At 66.7% G+C, this 9,854-nt stretch overlaps 1 protein-coding gene across 1 annotated transcript in view; it reads right to left on the bottom strand.

The window, feature by feature from the left end:
- MYO18A (myosin XVIIIA) overlaps nucleotides 1-3,288 on the bottom strand; it is an 11,989-nt gene extending 8,701 nt beyond the window's left edge. Inside the window, exon 1 of the mRNA XM_050909204.1 lies at nucleotides 2,218-3,288. Within this exon, the coding sequence (XP_050765161.1) occupies nucleotides 2,218-3,235 (1,018 nt within the window). The 5' untranslated portion in view covers nucleotides 3,236-3,288. The remainder of the gene's footprint in view (nucleotides 1-2,217) is intronic.
- Between the last annotated feature and the right edge of the window lie 6,566 nt (nucleotides 3,289-9,854).

The raw sequence follows: 9,854 nt of genomic DNA on the forward strand, positions 1-9,854 counted from the left end.
ACGCTGTGGCACGGTGGCCTTGCACCCTGGGGACAGCGACCTCCTGGGACCAGGACGCCCGTGGCCAGCGGGTGAGCATGGCACGCAGGGTCTGCCGGCGCAGCCGCCGAATGCCTGTGGTCCCACTGAAGTGCTGGAGCAGTCGGAGGCGTTTCTGGAATATTTCTGCCCGGCCGGCGCACGCCTGGGCCCTGCCAGAGGAATTTTGCCGGTAAATAAATAAATACAAGTGCAGAGCCGAGCCAGTCCGGCTGCCCTGTGCCGGGAGGAAGGCTCGGACACGGGGGGGTGGTTTCACCCAGTCGCCAATGCCCAGCCATGCCGTGCTGCCGGCTGGCTCCCTGCGTACCCCACAACACCAAGAGCCCCCCCAGACATGGTGGGTGCTGCCCCTGCCGGGCTGCAGCGTGGATCCATGGGGACGAGGGTGGCTCGGTGCAGCCTCTGCCGAGGGGGTTAAACCCCCCGCAGTACGCAGGGAGCCCGGCACCATCCCGCTCCAGCCGGGGAGGGGCTTCCAGAGCAACAGCCCAAAATATGTCTATAATTTCCTGTTTCAAAAAGGATCATTTTTATTTAAATTAGGACCAGAAACATTCCAGGGAGCTTAGCGGGGCCTGGGGGAGAGCCGGGCCTCCCTGTGCGCCAGCACCTTGCACGGCTCCACTGGGTGAGGGACTCCCAACCATACCCTGCGCCATAGCCTCGGCTCCCCAGCGCCGGCAAAGCCGCGGTGCGTCCCCCCGGTGCACCCCTGCACCACACAGGAGGAGGACAGCATCCTGCGCCGGGAGGTGCCCATGCTGTGGTGGCACCCAAAGATGCCACAAACGCAGTCACTGCCACTCCTCTGGCCGGTTTCCTCCGGCTGATGCTGTCTAACCGCGCCAGGACCCGGTGCGAGGCCGTACGCTGCAGCCTCTCCCCCGCAGCCCCAAGGGCACCGGCGCCTCCTCTTCCCCCTTCCCAGCCGCAGCACCACGCTCTTGGCAGTCACAAGCACCTCGCTGGCCCCCACACGCTGGCATCGAACGCACACTTGCCCCCATGCCGGCGCACTGCAGCAAGGGCGGCAGCCGTGCCCCCCAGCCCCGCAGGGTTATCCGGCATGGGGTTATCCCAGCGGCACAGCCGACATTGCCCGGTGACGCCTGCCGGGCTCCGGGGAGGAGCTGCCGGAAAGCCAGCGCTCCAGCTTGGTGCAGACTCCACCCCGCAACGCCAGCGCCTGCTCGGGGAGCACATGGAGCCCCACGGCCACCGCCACAGCCTCACCATGGTCACCCTCGCTCCGTCCTGGCCACCACCCCACAGGGACGAGGCCCCGCCATGCTCAGCATGGCTGTCCCCAGTGCAGGTGACCTGCTCTGTGGCACAGGCACCCTCCTCTCCCTAAGGAAGCCTTAAAAACACACTAAACAAGCCTGGTTATAAGCTAAACCAACGCTGTGCTGCTGCACCCCCTTGCCACCATGGCCTCCATGGGTCCAGCCCTGCAGGCTGTCGACATTTGGGGGGCCACCGCTGGGATGCCGGCCGGCCAGGACGCTGGTTAGCCCGCGGCAGGGTCAGCAGAGCTCGCACAAGAGATGTGGGTCACCCAGCCATTAAGTTTCTATTTATACAGCACCAGCCACACGCGCAGGGCTGTGCAGGCTGCCGGCAGCTCCTGTCCCCCGGCACACCGCGCCGCCCGACCCAGTCCCCGGGGAGGGATCCCAGCTGGGGGAGGCCAACATGGGCAGTGGGGCAGGCAGCGGGGCAGGCAGTGCCCCTTCTGCAAAGCAGTGTTAGGGATTTCCCAGCAGTGAGGAGCAAAGCTCCTTTCCCTGCCGGACCACGCTTCCACAGCGAAGGGATGGGGACGGATTTCCCCCAGGTGATGCAGAGCTGGGCTCTCCCGGAGCCCCGCCGGCAGGAGGAAGACCAAACCCAACAGCACACTGAGCATTTTGGGGGGCAAAACCCACCGGCGCCGGTTCACAAGCCCTGATGCAAACCTGCCCTTGCAGCCGCTCTGCTGCCCCAGGGCACAGGCAGGCATCGCCCCTGCATCCCAGCCACAGCCTCCCGCTCCTCCCCGTGCATCGCTCCCGGCCAGAGCAGCCCCGGCGCCCGCCGGTTCCCACAGCCCCTGCCAACCCAAACACCCGCCGCGAGGACGCTGGTGGCCAGCAGAAACCCAGGGCACCGGCCCTGCAGCGGGGACGGCGTTACTCACATCCCAGGCAGCACGGCGTGTCCCCTGGCCGCCCCGCAGCCAGCAGCGGCTCAGCTCGCTCAGCTCCAGGATGGGCTGCACCTTCAGCTGCACCGTCTCCCCTGACTGCCGGATCATCTCCACAATCTCATCCCGGGATTTGTTCTCCACGTTTCGCCCATTGATCTCCACTAGCCGGTCACCTGGCACCAACCCCAATGCCAAGTCTTTGGTGCCGGCTCCGGGTTCGGCAAAGTGCACGACGCGCCGGTACACCTGCCCGTCGGGCGCCCGGTCCAGCATGGTGGTGCGGCGTAGGGAGAAGCCGAAATCGCCGGTGTTGCGCCTCTGCAGCTCCAGCTGCCGCGGGGTGGGGGGCTGCGGGGGCACCAAGGCGGGCAGCCGCAGCTCGGCAGGGAACCTCTTGCCGACGAGCTCCGGCACCCTGGCACGCAGGGAGGTGGCGGGAGGGGTGCAGGGGTGTCCCGGGGGGACCCCTTGCTTGGCGAGCTGGGTCTCCAGCGTGCGCACCTCCACCTGCGGGGAGGGGGCCGCCGAGTGCTCGGAGGGGGTGGACGTCTCTGAGGTGCTCTCGTCCCGGCTCTTCTGGGAGAAGGAGAAACGTTTAACAATCATCTGGGAGTTCTGCTTGGCCAACGAGCCGAACTTGGCCGCCCGCTGCAGCACCGAGCCCTTGAAGTTGGCGTCATCCACCTTGAGATCATCACTGGAGCTGGCCGTGCTCAGGTGGCCTGAGTCCAAGATGACGCTGCCCCGGTTGCTGTCAGAGTCGATGTCCGTGAGATGCAAGTCGGAGCCGCTGGCCACCTTGATGGGGATGGGGTTGGAGATCTCCAAGCGGGTCTTGGAGTCCCGCTTGGAGGCACGGTTGAGGTTGAAGAAGCCCCGGCGCATGCTCATCTCCTCCAGGCTCTTGAGCTCAGCCGCCGACATCCGCTCCTTCTTCTCTTTCTTTTCCTTCTTCTCCTTTCGGGCCCCATCCTTCTCTTTGTCCTTCTTCATCAGGTTGAACATGGTGGAGGGGGGCTCGAGGCGCGCTCGCCCCCGCAGCAGGGCGCTGGATTGGGGCGCTGGTCACGGTACGGCCGCCTGCCTGCAGAAGGACAGACAGGCAAGGGTGCCATCAGACAGCGGCAAGGCCAACACCCACCCTGCCACCCCTCGCTCCACCCCACTGGTCACCCCAGCTGCCACCTCCGGCCCCGGGGCCACGTCCCAGCATCCCCAACCTCCCCAGGGGCAGCAGCACCACAGGGCTCTGCGACTCCCCCAAACAAGAGGCGAGGACGGCGCGGGGTCGGGATCATCACGCCCTCGCCCTGGCTGGGCACCAAGCCCCAGGGATGCAACAAGGGTGGCCCTGCGCCCCCAGGGATGCCCCAAAAGAAGCCCAGAAGCCTGGCAGCCCCGTGCATCCCCGTGCCAGCACTGGGGCTGACTGCGGGCAAGACCCCCAGCATCTCCCACAGCTCGGGAGCCGTTTTGGAGCAGCACGGGTGGGCAGGGGAGGAAGGCATCCCGGTTGCATTTGCAGCGGTTACTGCCGGCGCGGACACTCCCCAGGCAAAACCGCCCATCCCTGTCGGCTGCAGCACCACAGACGTCTCGCCCGCCGGTTCAAAAGCCCCTTGTCGAAGAAACAGAGGCCTCTCTGCCACTCATCCCGGCCCCGGCCACCACAAAGCGGCGGGGGACAGCCGCAGGCAGTGTCCCCACCAGGGAGGGAGGCGGAAACACAGCCCTAAGTGAAGGCTGCTCTAATAAACAGGAACCTGTAAAATCACATCCCTCCCAAACACTGATAAGTGTCTAATTTTAGCCGGGGCGACGTAGAAACTCGTGACGCTGCCGGCAACCTCCAGGAACAGTTGCTCTTTCATTCGGGCATCCCGCGCGGGGGGGGGGAGCACCCAGCCGGTGGCAAAACCGTGGCCTGGCAGAAACCCTGGCCTTCCCCGCCCCGGAAAACCCCACGTGCACCCAGCGCCTAGGGGCACCCACAGCCTCACCCTGCGCCAGGCTGCTATGGCACCTGTCTGCCCCCGGGGCAACCGGTGCCCACCAGCCCCCCTCGACTTCCATCGAGCGCTCGGGCTGCAGGTAAACAGCTCCAAAGTGGAGCAGCCGGCTGGCAGCACCGCGTGGGACAGGCTGACAGCTATATATAACGGGGCAGGAAGCCGCGCAGGAACTTAACCTCAGCACAAAGGACAACAGGAAAACTCCCCACGTTCGAAGCATCTGCTTTAGAGCTCTCCAGCGGGTGCGGGGATGAGGTTTGGGCAACCCGTGGGGACAGGCAGCGCTGCTCATGCTGTCAGTGCGGGCTTTGCGGGCACCCTGGGGTGCATGGATGCCATACCGTGCCATGCCATGCTGTGCCAAGCTGCACCTGGGCTCCAGCGCAGCATCAGTGCGGCATCACCACCGCTGCCTGGGCCACCTCCCTGCAAGGGCACGTGGTCCCTGCTGCCCCTGAACACACCCAGTAGGACATGGGGAACCTGGCCTCCCCTTGGCAAAGCCACACGGGTTCAGGGGATGGCACGGGACTGCCCAAACCCCGCTGCCCCTCCAGGCTGGGGCAGGAGCACACGTGCCCAGGAGAGGCCTGGCCACAGGGCAGGCGAGGGCAAAGCTATACAAGCCACCGCACAGCGCCGGCCCCGGGCACACAATACAGCCGAGGCGGTGAGGGGAAGCAGTCGGAGGGACAAGGTCAGGCACGCAGTGCGGCCGGGTGGCTGTGTTTGTCGGCTCCAAGCCTCCTGCCCACGGCCAGAGGGGCTGCCATGGCTCTGCCCACACCTCTCAGCCCCGGGGCTCTGCCTGTTCTGCCCTACCCTGCAGCACCTGGGGCTTTGCCCAGACCCACAGCCAGGACCTGGGCTGGGCAGGACCCCAAAACACGTGAAAACAAGCCAGCTCCTTTCTTCTCTCCCAGAAATGCCGGCTGCGGGGTGACCGCTGACCTGAGCCCGGGCACGGCACAGCTCCTTCCCATGACCCGCAGCAGGTGCTGCCGGCAAAGGGCCCCATGGCCATGCTGTCGCAGGGGCTGCTATCCGCCGGCTCCTCCATGGTGGTGCCGGAGCCTCAGAGCAGACAATGGCAGGGAGGGAACCACCTGCGCCCGTCCCTGTCCCCCCGCCGTGACACATGCCACCGGTACCCTAGCTGCCTGGGCATCCCTGAAGCGGCGTGGCCAGGGGGATGCAGAAAGGGCTGCACCCCCAGGAGCACCTGGCACTCACCCCATGGCAGGGAGGGGGCTGCCAGGACCCCTTCCCAGGTCTGCTGGGGGGGGGCTCTCGGGAGCAGAGCCGCTTGCCGGGCAGGTGCTGGTTAGAGCCGAGGCGCCGGGAGGCAGGCGGCCGGCGCGCTCTTTGTCCTCGGTGGTTTCTCTCCCCTGCACACACGCTCCCTCCCGGCCTTTGTACGCTCAACAAAAAGGGGGAACAAGCGTTACCATCTGCATCGCTAATCAGGCAGCGCCGGCGGCCAGCGGCCCAGCCACGTGTACCCCACACAAGGCCACCGCTGGCAGGAGCGGGGCAGGGGGGACGGGAGCTTTGTGGGCTGGGGCGAAGACCCCAACATCCCCCATGCATCGGTGTCCCTGGCCCACGTGGGATGCCGTTGTGGTTTGCTCCCTTTTCCCCCCGAGGAGGCTCCCGCCAGCGGCACGCACACACCGGGGACGCTGGATGGGTGCAGCCCGATACCAGGAGCAGGAGGCGGCTGCTGAGCATCTCCTTGCTCTTGAATCAGACCCAACGCGCCTTCCCTGACTCAGCCCGGGCTTGCTCCGGGATTACCCATCGCCAGGCGTGTTCAGGGCAGCGGCGTGCATGAGCCATGACAGGGGAGGGAGAGGCGCCCGCAGGCGCCGGCTGTGCCCGGGGATCTCACGTAAGGACGCTGCTGTGACACCTGGGCTGGCAGGGGACAGCAGATGTCATCCTGGAAGGGCCAGGTGGCAGAAAGGGAGACCCAGCTCAAGGCCCCCAAACCCAAAAATCCTCCCTGAGTCCCCCAAGCAGGAGTGAGGGGGACGCAACTTCCCCCTCGTCCCCCCACTACAGCCATGAGCCCCCGCGTCCCTGCCAGGACGCCGGGGAGTTTCAGGCAGGGAGGAAGGCGTTCACTGAAACTCCGGGCCACTCCTTCCCTCCCCGAGACGCAATCTCGTCCGACACGCTCCCCGCGCAGGGACCTGCAGTGCAAGTTTCCCGGTTGCCTGCCCTCCCCACTCTGCTCCCCGCCGCAATGCCGGCGGTAGGGCCGTGCTCGCCCACCGCTTCGTTATCGGAGCTGGTGGCTGTCGCCTCCTTGGGCACACCATGTTGGGGCAACCCACGCCCCGGCTGTGCCCGGCCGGGCAGGGACTATGCCGTGCCAGAGAGTGGGTGCTGCCGGCAGCGATGCCAAGTGGCCAGCCCAGCTCCCACACAGGGTAAAGGGGGCTGACCTGTGCGATGGCTCCTCGCCTCCTTGCTGGACACAAGTTTTCCACAGAACAAGGAAATTTAGGGGGTTTCCAAATTCCTCTGCACTGCCTGCCCTTACGGACAATGCTGGGATGCGTCAGGAGGAAAACAATCCCAGATTTACCCGAGTCACAGCCGGGATGTGCCGCCAGGCTGTCTCCAAAGCGGGATTTCGGGACCTCCTGCCGCAGGAACCCCGTGTCCAGCAGCAAAGGGGACCCAGCTGGCTTTGAAGCACCACCCCGGGCCGGCGGCGGAGGCCAGGAGGGTGCACAGGGTGCATGCGTGGGGTGCAGGCACCCGCCTCGCCCCAAAGCCAGGCAATAAAACAGCCCGAGAGTCCTTACAAAACAGAGGTGGCAGGGCGGCGATCGCTGCCAGGCTCTGCTGGGCGGGAGCGAAAGCGGGAGATGATTTAGTGACCAGCTGGAAGGAGGACAGGCGGGTCACAGCCCCGCCACCATCGGGCACGGGCCTCCCCCACTGCCCGCTTCTGGCCCCAAATTTGCAGCCGGATCCCTGGCACGGCCCAGCCCACAGCAAAGGTGAAGGGCTGAGCCACGGCTCGTCAGCGGGCAAAGTTCAGGGCCGGCGCAGGCGCTGTGGGAACGCCCGGCTCCCGATGGGGGACGGGGCGGTGAGAGCTGCCAGGTGGGGGTCCCCCGGTGCCGGGATGCCAGGGCGAGCTCAGGGTGCAGGAACGCCGGCTGCCGCACACCCTTGCACACCCGCCGTGGGCCCACACTTTTCTGTAATTGCCCTAAGTTTAGCTCCGGCGCTCGTTGACCAGAGGATTTGCATCTCACAGGCCGGCTGGAAACCACACTATTTCTGGACTCGCGTCCCAGCCCTCACCCGCCGCTCTATATGTTCCTCTCCAGGCAAATTAACGTGCAGGCAGGCGCCGTGGCAGCCGCAGGCCCCGCGAGCCCCTGCCACCCCCAGCCCAGCAGCTTGCTGCAAGGCCACCCACCCCCCTTGTGTCACCCCAAAAAGGCACCCAGGTGCCAGTGCCGCCGGCCCCGGTGGCAATGCGGTTAACGGTGAGCCGGGCTAATGGCTTTGGATGCAATTCCCCAGTGGTGCGGGAAAGGCCCAGGCCAGGGGTTTCTCCCTGGCAGCGGGGCCGACCCTGAGGAGCCCTGCTGCGGGTGCTGGGGCACCCAACACGGGGCACCCTGCAGGGACAGGCTGGCTGTCACCCCAGCGGAGGGTGCATGCCCACCCTGGGGACACAGCTGCCCCCACAGCTGCCCCCAGTGGGGGTGCACACACCTCCAGCACGCCACAGCGTGTGTGGTAAACACACAGGTGCTGCAATGCAACGGGGGGGGGGGACGACACACGCACAAACACACCCCGCAGCGCAACGGGGGGGCAGGCACAAGGTGACACAATGGGGGCCGCCACACACGCACGCACGCACACACACACACACGCACACACGCACGCACATGCACGCTGCAAGGCACCGGGGGATGCACAAGCACAGGCGCTGCAAGACAACAGCGGGCCATGCGCATACACACACCCCGCAACAGCACCGGGGGGGGCACGCGCGCGCACGCACACACCCCGGTTGTGCAAGGCCGCGGGGGCACGGGCACGGGCACACACACAGGCACAGCCCGGCCCGGCCCGCCCGGGGGGCGATGCAGACGCAGCCCGCCCCGCCCCGCGCTGCGCCGGGCGGTGCGTGCCCCTGCCCCGGGCCCGGTACCGGTACCGGTGGCGGTGGAGACGTGGCGGGTACTCACCCAGCGGCGGCGGTGGAGCGGGGCCCGGTGCTGCTGGCGGCGGTGCCGGGCCCCGGCGGCGGCGGCGGCGGCGGCGGCGGCGGCGGCGGCGGCGCGGGGCGGGGCGGGGCGGGGCGGGGCGGCTCCGCACGGGGGCGGGCACTGCCGGCTCTGCGCGCGCCGCCCTCGGCGCCGGGCGCGGCTCGGCTCGGCACGGCATGGAACGGCACGGAACGGGAGGGAACGGCATAGAACGGCCCGGTACGGAACGGTACGGCGGCGTTCGGCTCACCCGGGAACGCTTAGGCGCTGCGGTAAGCAGCCCCGGTGCGCGCCCGCCCGCTGCCACAACACACGCTCGGTAAGCAGCCCTGACTATACACACCGCGGGTGCACACATCCCGGTGCACGCACGGGACCGGTGCACAGCTGTGACACCCGGTGGCACACCCCCAGTGCACACGCAGCCGGGGTGCACCCTGCAACAGACGTACCTGCTCATAAACTGGAGCGCGTGCACACCTGCGCCCCGCAGCACGCACTGGAACACATGCACACCCACTTTTGCACAGCTGGTGTACACTGCTGCACACACGCACACTGTGCTCACACCCCCAGTATGCACGTGGCAACCCACAGTCCCTCTGGCACACCCCGGCAACACACATGCCAGTTCTCATCCTGCAACACAACACACACACCTGCTGGGAAACACACTCACATGCTGTGCACTCACACTGGTGCACACGCAGCCCCGTGCATCACACCAGTGCACACACACGCTCCTGGGGTTCCCCTTTTTGGAAGGATTTGATCAGGAGCTGCACCTGATCCGGCACAGGGAGGGTTTCACGCTGCCGGAGCAGGGTGGCTGGTCCCTGCCGGCAGCTGCACGGGCCGAGCCTGGGGAATACAAAGCAGGACATGGCAGAGCCACCTGCAGAGCCATTTTGCGGCCAGTGCTTCTCCCCGCACCACCTGTCTGCAGGGAGGGCTGTAAGCCTGCGGGAACCAGGCTGTTCAGGACGGTGCCTGGCTGCCTTGGCCAGGAGACAGCACATGATTAACGACGAGCCATCTCTCAGCCCAGCAGCAAGAGCTGCAAAGCCTTTGTTGCACCCCTTCCACTCGTGTCCAGCTTTGGGACGTTGCATCGGGGTCGGTCAGATACAGCTAAAATCCTGCGGCCCCCGCTGGCCGCGCACAGCGTGAAGGCCGGCAGCGGCTGCCGTAGGACAGATGGTTTCAGACAAGCCCCGCAGTCTCTGTGCTGGGACAACCTCCCTTGCCATCGGACATGGGAGCAGCTGGGCCACCTCCAGGCCCTTCATGGGACATGGGTGGCCCAGCAGCCCAGGGAAGCTGGAGCGGGGCTTGGGGAACACGGACCCCAGAGACAGGCATCCA

This window comes from Gymnogyps californianus, chromosome 20 (genome assembly GCF_018139145.2).
Source record: "Gymnogyps californianus isolate 813 chromosome 20, ASM1813914v2, whole genome shotgun sequence".
NCBI classification, from domain to species: domain Eukaryota; kingdom Metazoa; phylum Chordata; class Aves; order Accipitriformes; family Cathartidae; genus Gymnogyps; species Gymnogyps californianus.